At 45.1% G+C, this 14,437-nt stretch overlaps 1 protein-coding gene across 4 annotated transcripts; it reads right to left on the bottom strand.

The window, feature by feature from the left end:
• Positions 1 to 814: 814 nt before the first annotated feature.
• Positions 815 to 13,658, bottom strand: etv5a (ETS variant transcription factor 5a). Of its 4 annotated transcripts, none has more exons than XM_008437910.3 (13): positions 13,505 to 13,658; positions 10,342 to 10,457; positions 10,140 to 10,230; positions 10,008 to 10,055; positions 9,659 to 9,709; positions 7,751 to 7,874; positions 7,416 to 7,676; positions 7,020 to 7,315; positions 5,051 to 5,113; positions 4,734 to 4,802; positions 4,058 to 4,227; positions 3,847 to 3,954; positions 815 to 2,857 (listed from the first exon to the last, which is right to left on the bottom strand). In XM_008437910.3, exons 2-13 carry the CDS (start codon positions 10,387 to 10,389, stop codon positions 2,627 to 2,629), a joined length of 1,560 nt encoding a protein of 519 aa, XP_008436132.2. In that variant the 5' UTR covers positions 10,390 to 10,457; positions 13,505 to 13,658; the 3' UTR covers positions 815 to 2,626. The 4 variants fall into 4 exon arrangements, with proteins under 4 accessions (XP_008436132.2, XP_008436150.2, XP_081454941.1 ...); XM_008437928.3 differs by having other exon boundaries at positions 3,853 to 3,954; positions 13,505 to 13,657; XM_081598815.1 differs by lacking the exon at positions 13,505 to 13,658 and adding an exon at positions 12,925 to 12,949.
• Positions 13,659 to 14,437: the final 779 nt, after the last annotated feature.

Raw genomic sequence — 14,437 nt, 5'->3', positions numbered from 1 at the left:
AAAACGTGAACATTTTCTTTAGACTGCAAAAACGTGCAGGTAACTTTATATTTTGTGTTTTTGTTTTTTATTTTATGATCAGTTACTCATTAATTCAGTGGTCTTTTTACCGAATATACTGTATATTTACTCTTCACTAATTTCTTGGAAAGCAATTTTAAATTTTTACTTGAGTAAAAATATGTTGAAGTAGTGCTAGTTTTACTTGAGTAGATCTGTTAACAGCAGTGTTATAACTTGCTTGTTTCTTGTAGCTCAAAATCAAGAGAAGAGTTGCTTCCTTTGACGAAAGGAAGAAAGTTTAGTGAACCATCTTTGCCCTTTTCAAATTACCGTCTAACTTCAGCCTCTGAAGATGCTGCTATCAGAACAGATTACTCTTTAACCTCCTTCTATACCCGCACTTGTCTTTTGATACTTCAATATTTATAGCTTATTCTGTGCTCTCCCTCAACTCATTCATATTTTATTAGCTTCAAAACATGTTTGGCCCTTCTTTGTTGGCTTTATGGTGCTTGTGGAGATAAAAAAGCAAGGTATAAAAGTGCATCAAAGTAACTAAACAAGACCTTCTTGCCCCTCTGAGAGTCCGACGCTGTGTGAGCCGGGCTTGAAACTGAACTTATCTTCTGCAGTTGGCTCACCAGACGTTGCTCTACCACAAAGAGTAATCATTTACCCAGAAATGCATGAGCAGCGGTGAGGAGAGGCATGTGACCCAGAAATCAGGCAGGTCAAACCTGAGGAGTCAGTCAGCTGACTGCTGGCAGGGGGAGGAGGGTCAAAAGATGAAACAACAGCTCTGCAGGCAGTGAAGCATCAAGGAGCTTTTATTGTACCCAGTACAGATCATCAGAAACTCAGCAGTGTAAGAAACACATTGTGAGGGAAGGGGAGATGGGAAGGGGGGCGGGGTGAAGGGAGAGCCTGTACAAACACAGATCCTTTGATGAGATCATCATCCACCTCTGGTGGATTTCTGGCCTTTTCCACTTTCTCACAGTTTAAAGCAGCAGTATGTAACTTTTATAAATACTGTTTTTTTGTTTGTCTACATATTTGTTAAAACTATCACCATGTTGTTACAGGATCATATGGGACAGAAAATCTTATGGACTTGCTGTCATCTACAGAAACATACTGTTCTGTCAGAAACAGCCAATCAGAGCAAGGAGGAGGGTCTTAGCGCTGTCAGTCACCCTCCCCCTTTGCTCTGCTACACTATCGCTGGTTCACCACAACAGAGCTTGTCATGAATGCTGAGACTAGTTGGCACGGCTACTGATGACAGCAGATAAATGGTAAGTTGTCTCTCCACCATTAGCAGATTGAGCAGCAAGTAGATAAGGATGATCAACAGCGCTCCTCCAGGCTCTGATTGGTTGATTTTGGTTGGGAGTGGTGCATTTCTTCAGACAGCAATAGTAGCTCAGGGGGGTGGAGCAGATCAGTCTTTTCACATCCGTCTCAAATTACACGGTCATGACATAGTGACAGTTTCAACAAATATGCAAAAAAAAAAACAACATTTTTGTAAAAGTTACACGTTGTAGCTTTAACAGCTAAACAACACGTTGTCATTCAGCCCAACAGCAGTAGTAGCAACATCATTACAGCCTGAACTGTACAGCTTACACATTTAAATCAGAACCAATGCAGCCTTATAGCAAAAATATATACTTTATATAAGTTTGTCTTTGCCTGAATTCCGAAAAAAAAAAGCATATAAACAAATTTCTTTGTCCAGATCCAGTAAAGAGATATGTCAATGGAGTGGTTCCAGCAAGCAGAAAGATGAAGGTCCACAGAGGGGTCCCGGAGGACGCCGGTGCCCCCACGCCCCAGGTTGTGTTTGCATGCAGCGCCCTGATGCCCCTGCCATACTGGTGCATCAGAGGAATGACCAACACGTCAAGCACCCAGATAGATTGGGGGAAAGAAAGGAACCCTCTTTATTGGACATGAGACATTCCCACAGTGATGGAGTGAGCCACACACACACACACACACCAGAGTTCAGCATATTAAAATCTCTTACATAGATGTAAAGAACATTTACAGAGTGGAGCGGTGAGGCCCGCTGAGGCCCGGACAGACGGGAAAACAGCCGGAGTGTTAGACGGTGTTCTTCTATCTACAGTGTGTTTGTCTTTGTGTGAATTCAAGCCCTTTCGCTGATCTTGGATTTCGAATGTGGAGACATGAAAACAGGGAACCCAGAAAGGCAACTCTAGACAGGACAGAGCTCATGATTGGCTGCTTCCCAGGAAAACGGATTGTCACAAAGTCAGACGGACAACCACTCTCGAGGTCTGTCAGTCCACTCCAAAATGGTGGCCTTTGACTTTTTCGCTGTTCGGTTTCCGTGGCAACGACAGCCCTGGCCTTGCAGTGCAGAGTTCTGGAGCTACAGAGTCCAGTTCTCCCTCCCCTCACAGATGCAGGTTCCTCCGAGCTTCCGGAGGCCTCAGAGGGATTTTCCAGGGGGCAGAGGTCGAGCAGAGGTCATTCCCTCCAGGCAGCTCTGCAGGTTCCAGCTGTGGATTTTTCAGAGCTGGTATGAGGAGGAACATTGGGAGTGTCTGCATGTACGTGTGTGTTGTGCATCCGGACACGTGCGAGCCGGCTAGTAGCCGTAGCCGTCAGGGAAAGGCAGGGCGGCGGCGCACTGCTCCCCGGCCTCCAGCAGATAGGGGGCGGCGTCGTCGTAGTGGGTGAGGGGCATGGTGTCGTCCTCCAGGCCCGGCAGGCCATCCACGTCTGCCTTCAGGTTGGGCCGCTGGTTGTCAGGGAACGCCATGGAGAACAAAGCCTCGGGATCGCACACAAACTTGTAGACGTACCGCTCGCCCGCCACCTGAGGATCACATGTTGGGTGTGAGCAGAAAGAGACCCCAAATCCTCAGTAGAAATGTGATTCTAGCAGGAAAGTAGGGATGCACCCATCCACTTTTTTCACTTCCGATAGAGATATCTGAGGCTTAGTGTCAGCTGATCCGATGCAGAAAGACAGTCCAGAATCGACTTAAAACTTTTCTTTTTTTAAACAAAATTAGAAATGTACTTGATAACTCTGTACCAGTACGGCACACTCAAATACACCAATAGCTTGTTCAAACATGCAAAAGCAACACAGCTTTAATTTGTTCAGTCAGTGCAGTTAGGAGTAGAACAGCCAATGTAAAATAAATAATAAAGAAACTGAAAAACCAACAACAGGATGACTGTCTTGGTCAAACATTTAGAAAAAGTGCAAGAAACATTCTTTCAAATGATTCACAAAGTCAAATTAGGATTTCTGATTAATAATAATAATAATAATAATAATAATAATAGTAAAAAATGACATCACTTAGAAAACTAAATATAGAATTAGACTGAAAAGATCCGCCTTTATGGATCTCCGCATTGACATGATACCTGATCTAGATATTGTTTTCAATTTTAGTACCGATACAGATATTGATTGATCAATACATAAAATTTTATTTGTATAGCACATTTCAGCAACAAGGCATTTGAAAGTGCTTTACATGATAAAAACACAAAGTCATGCAACATAGAATCAACAATTAAAACATTACATTTAGTCAAAGTGCCATCATTAAATTCTTAATCCATTATGTTTCAAAAGCAACTCCAAACAGGGCGGGGGGGCTAGTCTAGATTTAAAGGCACTAAGTGTTTAAGCAGTTTTGCAATATCGTGGGAGTTTGTTCCAGATTTGTGGTGCATAAAAAGCTGAATGCTCATTTCAATTAATATTGGATGAGTGCATCTCTACAGAAAACTCAAGGATGGGAAGATTGGAAAACTGGAGCAATGAGAGAAGAAAAAGGAACGTGCCTTTACCTTCTGCATGATGCCCTTCTCGTAGTAGTAGCGCAGTGAGCGGCTCAGCTTGTCGTAGTTCATGGCGGGTCTGTTTTTCTGGATGCCCCAACGACGAGCCACCTGACACACACCACCGGGACACACACACACACACCACACACACGTAAGAATCGGGCGTTGGCAGGTAGAGGGGCAAACATGGCGGCAGGAAGCAGGCACCGACCTCCTCAGGCTCGATGAGTTTGAACTCCATGCCGCGGCCGGTCCAGGCGATGAAGTGTCCGTTGGCCGGGTCGTCCAGCAGGGTGACAAGGAACTGCCAGAGCTGCAGGGAGCCGCGGCGCTGGTAGGGAGGGCCGTCACGGTAAGCAGACGGCTCCTGCTTTATTTTTCCTGCAAACGGAGGAAAGAGTGAAGGAAAGGAGAAGTAGAAGAGGAGGCAGAAGGAAGAAGAAGAAAAAAGGCATGTGTGAATCAGAAATGTTCTGCATCTCAGTTTGGTGAGACATTCCTACCAGATGGACGACAAACTGCACTGGCTGGACATTATGCACAGAGCCGTGTTCATCACTAACCAACAAGTTACAACCACTTCCACTTGATGGTATGGACACTAACGCAAAGAAGAACATTATTCTGAGGTGGGGGGACCACTCTAACCCATATTTCTGATTTGATCTACCATCAGAGAACAACGCTGCCACCAGCACAATTGTGTGGTGAAAACAATGTGTAGTGATGGTGTAGATTTTTTTATGTATGCTAATGAGTTTGTCCTTGTCTGATCTGAGTGTCTTCCCCAAACGGCTTCTAGCAAACCCAGAACAGGGCTTCTTTTACGACTTTGAGTATCAGTCTCATCCCTGAGCAGCTTGTTGAAAAACAGAGCAGATTTTTACCTTCTAGTCTTTCAGGAACCACACATGTATCGTCGAAGTACAGCTGTGGATCTCTGTCATAGGAGTAGCCTGAAATGAACCAAGAGGAAAGGCAGCATGAATCAGATGGAGTGTACATTCAGGCTAAAGAGGCTAGCTGCCTGCTAAGCAGTTTATACAGCAGCTTCCCAGGAGCCAGGGCCAAATGCTGATGTGTGTGTTGCTGCTGATGGCGCTCTCTCAGCAGCTCCATGAGCCACCAGGTTCAAGGTCATAGAGGACATCAAGAAATAACACACACTTCTGACACACACTGACAACAACTGGGCTCTGCTCACCATCATGGGGATTCTGGTAGAAGCTTCCTGCTCTCCCAAAGGACGACTGGCAGTTTGGCACTTCTGGAAACAAAACAGAGAGGAGAGCAGGTTTAGAATCTGGGATTAAAGGCTCAGATGAAGCAGGCTTCATTTGTGCAGGACCACCTGCAGATGGAGCACACAGCAGCCCTCACATGTCTTCTGACTGGTGAAGTTCAATAGGATTAGCTGCATCCTTTCTGTTTTAAGTCTCAATGACAATCAGTAGCATGAGACCTCTCCCTCTTAAGGGTGAGTGCCTGTTTTCGGCAGGAAGCTTCCCCTCCAGCCTTTAGGACCACTTCCTGTCCACTCGTGATCAATTTGAAGTTTTCCTATTACTTCCTCGACCGCTGTGCTCATGCTGAGAGGACAACTGGCTCCTGGCTGAGGAGCTTGACGTGTGCTCCCTCCATGCAGAGCTACGGCGCTGTAGTGACGTGAGTATTTAAAGGCCATAAGAGGATTTGTCATTACATCACAGGGCAGCACAGGCACTCAGCACAAAGCAAATCAGAACAAATCAGTCAGCGTGAGGGAAAAGTTTCTGAGCTTCAGCATAGAGGGAGGGAGGGATAAATGCATCAGGGCCAGAACAACAGCTGGGCTGGTGGGCGTCCGGGTCCAACCATCCCCCGCCAGTCACTCTGGCTGCGTCCATGCCAGCACGCGGCCTCTCTGTCAGGATTGTTTGTTGCAAGAAGGAGAAGAACTGGCACCGTGCGCTCCCTCATGTGCCGTTTCAAAAGAGAAGAGAACTTGGCCTGATGCTAACGATCAACTGAAGGGCGTCTCTCTGAGGACGCCAGCCTGGATCTGTTCTAGAAACCTTAAATTCATGACGCTAAAATTAAGGTCTTAAAAAGCCATAATAACATTAGAATACTGTATGTTGGTCACATGTTAATCACAGGTCTTAAATTTTGTCATGACAGGACGGTTTAATCTTGTATACTGCATGTAGCTTCTTTTATCTTGTGGGACTTTTCTGTCTGGCCAAAGTTTGAGTTGCGTGCAGATCTTCATTGCGTTCTGTTGCTCAAGATGGCTGAGGCCACTGGTAACTGGCGGCTAATATGTTGTTGCTAGATAACCAGTTAGCTGTGGCTTTGTGTCTATCATGGATGATGGGCCTGATAAATGACAGCAACAAGTGAAAATTATTGCCATTGGGGTGAGAACCAACACACAGGAGGCAGTACCGACGACGGCCACAACAGTTTGAACTCTTTTCAACTTTCTAGCGTCTTGTCGTGCGCACGTCTGTGTATGAGCTCAACATTTCACCTGCTTGAATGGCATCAGTCGTTTGCCTGTAAGAGAGCAAGTGATTGTGGCCTCATCATTCAAGTTCCATAGGAAATGAATGGAGAGGCAGCGGCGTCGCCTCCTGTGTGTCATCAACTTTTAACTCCTATTTATTTGTTTGTTTTTGCCACTGACTCATTCATGTTGCCAACCATGTGAAGCTGGGTGCATGCTGTGCAAAATAACTTCTAACCTTGACACCACAGGGCTTAAGGCTGTAGATAGATAAGGCTATAGATGCAGTATGACAATGAGAAGCATAAAGGTCCTGCCAAGAGCCACAATGAGACCCCAAAAATATCACAATTTTTGCTCTGCTTGACTGTAATGCAGCAGGATCACCAAACAATCCCTGTATTTACAGTTCTTTTGGTCTTCAAGGTGGCATTAAAAACTTCTCATGAAGTCTTAAATTTGACTTGCTGAAACCTGGTAGGAAACATATTTACTAGCTGCTCTGAGGCTCCTCCTGACCAGCACACCTGACTGTGGCGGGACAAACAGCACCTGCGTGTCCAGGCCGCTGCTGCATGTTAAAACTCACAGTCATGTGTTGATGCCAAGAACAAACATGGCCAGGCACATTCCTCACCCAGTCCCCCCAATGCACAAAGACCGCAGTCAGAGCACTGCTGCTCACCAGAGTCGAAGCAGAAGTCACGAGGCTCCTGTTTAATGGCCATGGGGTGGAACGCGGCCTGATGGGGGGGCACCATGGCAGGCACGCCCTGCTCGCTGTACCGAGGGTCGACGAGCTCTTGCTTGAAGCCCTGGGGAGGTACCGCCACCAGAGGCTCTGACATCTGCCGGTGGTAGGGAGGGCGGCCGTCACGTGGCAGGCTGGTGCTGCTGGGGGGCGTGGCCAGGAACTGGGGGCGGCTTTGGCTCTCAGATGGGGGAAAAGGTATGCATGGCTCTGACATCTGCCTCTGGAACCTAAACACAGAGGAGAGGACATCTGTGTTGAAGGACGGCTCACAAAGACATGGAAATGAGACTGTGAGGACACAGCGGGGTACAGAGTGGGGGGGCTCACCTGTGCTCAGGTGTGAAGCTGTTAGCATCCTGGCTGAGGGGAACGCAGGGCACAGCGAAGGGGGGGCTGTGCCCCAGGACGGCCTGCTGGTTGGGGGGCTGCTGTAGTGCACGCTGCGCTGGCACCAGGGTCTGATTGGCTGTGTGGGAATGAGGAGGCGGGGTCTGCGTTAGAGCCGTGCTGGTGGGGAGGCAGGGAGAGACCGGTGTGGAGGGGGGGGTCAATGGCTTGAATCCAGGGGTTGGCTTTCCATCGCAGGCACTGTGGATGAAGAGGTGAAGGAATGAGCTGATTGGATGACATTCAGGGCGCTCTGCAGACGGAGTCGGTCATACCTGTAGCTGTAAAGGCACTTCTCTCCGTAGGGCATGGGACTGCTGTCCTGGTGGCAGGGGGACAGGTCCTTGGTGGAGGTCAGCTCTCGTTTGATCTTGGTTGGCGGAGGTCCATGAAACATCACTGCACAGGAGACAATGGAGAGCATCAGATAAGCTCCAGCCATCAACAGATGCTATCTGCAGCGCGTTTGGGGACTGACGGCTAAATGGACGCATGGCCAGCGTCTGGATTCCCTGACTGACAGAGACACTTAGCGGGTCTTTATCATCTGCTCCAATCACAGCTGACGCTGCACCGCAGCATGACGGGAGCTGCGCTCAACATGCAACGACCATCAGAGCTCCCATCTGATTCCCATTAGGGCTGGCCAATAGCAGCGCTCATGAATCAGGGCAGCTGTAATCTAATGGCACTGAATGATTTGCTAGTCGTTGTGCTGTAACCATTAGACACCGGCTGCAGCGCTCTGTGGATCGGCTGCAGTTTCCGGGGCGCCACATAATAGCCACAGAGAAACTGGATCCTGGAGCAGCACGGCTGCAGGAGCTGAATGAATTATCCAGCAGGATGATGGACCTGAGTGGAGCCAACGTGAGCATGTGAGCTCCTGTGTGTGCGCCTCACGCCGAGGTGGAAGTAACCCGGAGATTAGGCATGATGGGCAAACAAACTTCACTCCAAAGGACATATCACCCAAGAGACGGGGGGCTAGGTTTAGTATTGACAGATGGCAAACACTAAGCCTGTGACAGGATGCATTATGGGATACAGTTCATAAAGTTACACAATAATGAATGAACAGCAGTAGTTTGGTTTATTTAGCCTGTCATAGAGAAAAAAATGTAGGTGTTCATTTTAACCATTAACTATATGTTCAATTCACAAACCAAGTATTTAATTTCCAAACTAGACATGAAAATGTCCAAACTAAACATTTAGCTGTTAGTCTAAATATTTATGGACAAACAAAAACTTCACTCCAAATGACAATATTTAGCTTGCTAACTTAATATTTAGTCATCATGCTAAATATTTAGCTGAAACAATCTAGTTGTTTCAGTTGAAACAAATGGATTAGTTGACAAACTAAACAATATTTAGTTTGTTTACTAAATATTTAGTTTAAAATGAAATGTCTAGTTTGGAAAATGTATATTTAATTTAAACTAAATATTTAGTTCATCAACTAAATATAAAATTTGTGAATTAAATATTTAGCTTGGAACTTTATTTGTAATTTTTATAAATGTATGAATAACATAACTTTTGAAAAAATGGACATCCACATTGTTTCTATATGACTAAATAAACCAAACTATTGCTGTTCATTTTGTACTGTGTAACTTCACAAACAGCACCCCATAATGCAGTTCTAATGAAACAAGCTCGAGGATAATGCCGTGGCAACCGTAGGGGTCAGCTTACTGCATGCAGTGTGAATCTACCTGTACAAACAGCCTGGAAGAGCAGCTGTACAGAAACACAAACAGGACTGTGAAGCTGGAGGTTAGTTTAACCAGAACAACCACACCCTGTCATCACCTCCCACGCCTCACAGCGACAGAGGAGGGCCAGTGAAGCTCCACTGGTTCTGGTTCAAACGTGTCAACAAGCTGCTCAAAGCAGGTTTTAGTAGAGGGGAGGGGCAACTGGAGTCCGGGGGACGAGGAGGACTGCTCCAAAGCAGCTCCAACCACTGGAATCTAGCAGCAGCTGAGGGATCTGAGTGTGAAACTGTGTGAAATCAGATTAAGAGCTTGGCTCATGTGATGCCCCATGCCACTCGGCTGATTAAACTCAAAATGGAGGAGGCGGAGGGGAAAAGGTCGGAGCCGGGGGCGAGGAAGTCTAAACATCCAGAGCTGGAAGCCGAGCATGCAGACGGGGCAGGCCCAGGTACTTACAGCTTTCCGACTGGAAATCTGGGACAAACTGCTCATCGTCGGGCACTTGGGCTGTGGAGATACAGGAAGACGACACAAATGTCAATACTCCACACACACACACACACGCACGCACGCACACACACATTGGAGTGGAGACACACTTGTGACTAATTTGTGTAAAAAAGTGAAGCAAGAAAGAGACAAAGACGGTCTGAGTCAGCCCTTTATCCTCTCAAGGACTTTGCTCTTCTTGTTCCGCTTGCCAGCTCGAGAAATAAAAACGTTGGACATTCTAACCCAGTTAAAGTTTAATGTTCCAAACCGCTGCCTGAACTTTTTAACCCACAGCCCAGAGGAGTGAGCCTACCTTCTGCGATCCAGATCTCCTGCAGCTGACTGAGATCTTGAAAGAGTTCTGAAAGTCAAAGGGTGAAAGACATTAACTGCTGGTCATCAGACGTAAAAACAAAAAGAAAAAAAAAGGGACCAGAGCTCTCACCTTCTGTGTCCTGGGCGAGTTCTGTGTCCACAAACTTCCTCTTCCTGTCGTTCAGTGGTCGGGTGTTGGGCGAGTCGTCTGCTGCAGAATTCTGAGAGAGATGAACAGAAACCATGACGACCAGCAGCGGCAGCAGCAGACACCACCTCCATCAGCTAATGGGGCCGATGTGAGAGGCTGGCAGCGAGGCAAGTCCACTTACACTGGGTGGGACCATGAATGGGACCTGCTGGTCGTAGAATCTGTCCATGCTATCTGTGGGATGGCACTTCCAATGTGGGAGGGAGGCGGAGGCAGCCACGTGTGGATTCGCTGAAGCTGGGACAAAAAAAAACAAACAAAGAAAGGTGAAACAAATCTCCGGGTACCAAAACTCCTCTGCGCTCTGGTTGACCTTGACGTACGACCTCAGCCCACGCAGAATGACGCCTCATTACATGGAGCTCTGTTGTGATGCTACAACAAACCCACCCTCTTCCTTCAGCTCTGTGTTTAACCAGCAAACAGAGGAACACATGCAAGGCGCTTATATAATCAGCAGCTCCTTTCCACTGTAATCAGCTTCCAGGATCTTTAGTGAAAACCCTTAGAGATGCTTCCAGCTCAGCAGAATGTGGGCCGAGCGCTACATCACAAAGCTCCAGACCAAAAAAAGTCAGGTCGGGGCTGATTAACGCCTGGAAAAGGCTTGAGGAAGTCATGGGGTGACGATGCCAGTGTTACACCTGGCAGGACCAGAAGCCCCGGCCGGCTGCCTTAAACACACAGCACTGCAAGCTTCGCCGGGTTGTAGCGCAGCTGCGTCCTCACCCAGCGCAGCGCTGTGACTCAGTCCTCTATCTCCTGGTAATGGATGATGAATAAAGGATGGCCACTGGGCAACAATTACAGCTACTAAGCAGAACGTTAGGGCCCCGCACTGACCCGGTGGAGCGATGCTTGGAACAAAACTTCAGTTGTAGCCGAATATTGCTTCACTAGTTTGACTCCTGGGTCATGTGGAAAAAAAAAACAAAAACAAAAACAAAAAGAGAGTCAATTAGGAAATCAAAACCTGAAGCATGGCTGGACCAGAGGATGTTCTGTAGACATATAACAGAATTATTGTTACTGTATTTTAGAAGTGAATTATACAAAACATACTAGTATTATAATGAATGTGTTTATCAGATTCAGGATATGATTAAAGGGCAATTTCACAGTTTTAAGGAATTTAGTCCAGTTTTGTTTGGGGCTATTCAGAAACTAAAATACTTCCACTGTACTCAGACCAGGAATGATTGATTTTACCAAGCCTGCCGCATTTTATCAATTAATCTGTTAATTGCATGACAAATTAAAATGAGCTAAAAAATTATTGCTATTTTTTTCAAGGGCAGTTTTGTTTACAAAGACATTATAATCCATTTTATTTCCAGTTTCTGTTTTGTGTGTGTGTGTGTGTGTGTGTGTGTGTGTGTGTGTGTTTTATTAATTGTTTTTGGTTGTTGAGTTTTATTTTGGATATTTAAAATGACCTCCAGTTCCAGGGTGGAGTGTTCTTTGCAAAATTAAACTTTATTAGTCTTTGACAGGGAAAACTTGCATTATCATACTATTAGCAAAATATTACTTGAAAATGGTCTCAAAAAAGCAATATAAATCGATTATCAATTCATCATTCAGCAAAATTAGTTATCGTGACAGGCATCAATTTTACACCGATTGCAGAATCTCTTTTTAATAAAGTTTCTGATCTGTAAAACATAAAAAAGTCAAAATTTCAAGACTTTGGCATTTAGTCCACTTTAGATGGAGTCCTGCTAGAAAAGAGACAGATGTCAGACGAGTCTATGAACACACTGACCAACAGTTTATGCTATTCTGTAAATGATCAAGTTTAATATATTGCATATATATTAAACAAATAGTTTCTGTTAATTCCTTGGATTTTTAACTCTATGTTGTTTAACTCTATGTTTGGTCTCCTGAGAAGAAATCATTTCTATCATGTAAATATGTAATAGCACAATTGCTAAATTTCATACATGATCCTGACTTAACACTTTACAGTCTGCTACAAAATCTCTCAGTCAATGCATAAAAATACTTCAGCTATGCACTATTCTGGTTCAAATACAAGGTGAGTGTTTAATGGAACAAAAGCTACGCAGATTTGTCAGGCTAATTTACCAAATATAGATAGGTCTTGGAATTGTTGATCGACTGGTGTTTATTGAAAAAGGTATCTTTGTTGATGAGCTGGGACCTCCTTGCCATTGCCCTAATCTTTAGCACCTTCCAGACATGGTCAGTTAGATTCAAGTCGGTGCTGAGCTACTCAAAGGGTTATTATTACGTTATCAAGAAGCATGTTGGTTAGATTAAAGTATTACTCATCTCTGTTTGGGGTATGAATTACACTGGGCTTATCTGAGGAATCCTTCCACGGCTCGACTAAACACAAACGGGACCCCATGTACGGTGGGCTAAAAACGGGTTTACATGAGTAAGCTTTTCACAAATCGTAAACTGTATTCTGCGGCGACTCTAGTATAACCAGTCAAAGTACCGCTAATTTTAAACTAGATCCGAACAAGAGTAGTAATCGAAAACAATGAAATATAGTCCTTTATTCAAATAAATCGGACACTAACCTCAGCAGCACAATTAGTCATTAGCATCCGCTTTAAACCGAACCTGAGGAAGATCAAAAGTGCGCCACAGTCTCCCGAAAGCAGCCGCAGCTTCACGCGACAGAAAAGAACTAATATTCAGCAAAAACAAAACAACAAGAAAAAGTCACCTCTCCTGTAAAACTTCTATGTTTAAGCCGACGGTGGCGGTGGGGGTCCTAAGTTCACTCTGCTCACAACAAAACACACGCAAACGCACGCGCGCACACACACACACGCACACACACACACACACACACACACACACACACACACACGCACACACACACACACACACACACACACACACCTACTGTCCCCCGCCCTTCCCCCCACCCAACCCTCTTGTTTTCTTCAATGAAGTGAAACTCGATCCGTGTGGAATTACAGAGACGGAGGGGGCGGGGGGGGGGGACGGGTCCATCCATTCATAAAAAAATTAATAAATAATAAAAATCACGACCAGCCGTCCAACCGCACAGATAAACCAAAGCCAAAACACGAACAGAAACATTGGTAAAATATAAAATATAAGACCAGAGTTAAAACACAACACGTTGCGATAAACTGTACTTTTACAAGTCGACAACAAAGTACATGTAAATCAAATCAAAGCGTTGCGTCTGTCCGCTGTCTAAAAACTACGAAGCTAAAAAAAAAAAAAAAAAGGTTCACAAACACGCTTCTCTCAAATGAAACAGTGCAGCCTACCTTTGCCTGTATGTTAAACGTCCTGTGTGTCGAGAAAATGCAATAGAAATATCCAAATAAAAGTACAACGTGTCGAGAGCCGCCAACCCGTCTACGCACTTGCTTTACTGAAGCTTCTCCTCCGACTCACAAAACTTGACTGAGCTTTTTCTGTAATGGCCCGGCGCTTTTCCCCTGCGCTCGAGAGGCACGCAAAGGCACACGCTGATTGGTGAGTCGAGTCCGCCCGTCAAACACGCAGCCAATAGCGTCTCCCTGGTTTATGACTTATTCATGAGATGCAGTTTGACCAATCATGAGACAGCAGCGTCCTATTTTTATGAATGGCTGGATTTCATTCACATTTTTTTTTTCAATCATCGCTGCCAGACGTGTTTGTTAAAGGGCCAGCAGCAGTGGAAACGTACTGGGAGTCAAATCTACAAAACAACACGAGCCTTCATCCTGGGTTTCTGTCCTCTCAAACGGCAAATTGGATCATAATTGTACTAACTCGGCATAAGCATGCAAATTTATATTTAACTACTTAGTAGTTTACTCTTCCAGAAATAACATGTACACAAATGCTATAAATTATAAGAATTAAAATATGAAAAACTATCTGAGCAATTTGTGTTATTTAGTTTTCAAAGTTTATGGAGTTGGTGGTATGTTTTTCCTATAAGCAACATTATTTTTTACCCAGCACTGCTGGTTTAATTAAGAAGCCTTTTTGCATTGTAAGCACAGTTGCTTTGGGAACCCCAAAACAGCGCTTTAGGTATTGATTTGGGCTTTAAATGTGCTGATCAGGTCACTAATTCTTGTAGAAGTGTCCAGTCAGATACAGATATATATTTTTAAATGTTATGAACTTGCTTTTAAAGGGAAAACCGAAATACCAGACTCATATTTTCAGGTGACAGGTGGTGGAATCCAAAGGTTGGAGTGCAT

This window comes from Poecilia reticulata, chromosome 2 (genome assembly GCF_904066995.2).
Source record: "Poecilia reticulata chromosome 2, P_reticulata-male-v2, whole genome shotgun sequence".
In the NCBI taxonomy this organism is placed as follows: domain Eukaryota; kingdom Metazoa; phylum Chordata; class Actinopteri; order Cyprinodontiformes; family Poeciliidae; genus Poecilia; species Poecilia reticulata.
The sequence above is the reverse complement of the archived record's forward strand: the minus strand, read 5'-3'. Positions and strand labels throughout refer to the sequence as shown.

What these genes read in the sequence shown, in the direction of transcription:
- etv5a (XM_008437910.3), bottom strand. Translation starts at nt 10,389, where the DNA reads ATGGACAGATTCTACGACCAGCAGGTCCCATTCATGGTCCCACCCAGT. An exon ending in CATTCATGGTCCCACCCAGT is followed by an intron (nt 10,231 to 10,341) that starts GTAAGTGGACTT and finishes CATCTCTCTCAG; the next exon opens with AATTCTGCAGCAGACGACTC. An exon ending in AAGTGCCTTTACAGCTACAG is followed by an intron (nt 7,677 to 7,750) that starts GTATGACCGACT and finishes CTTCATCCACAG; the next exon opens with TGCCTGCGATGGAAAGCCAA.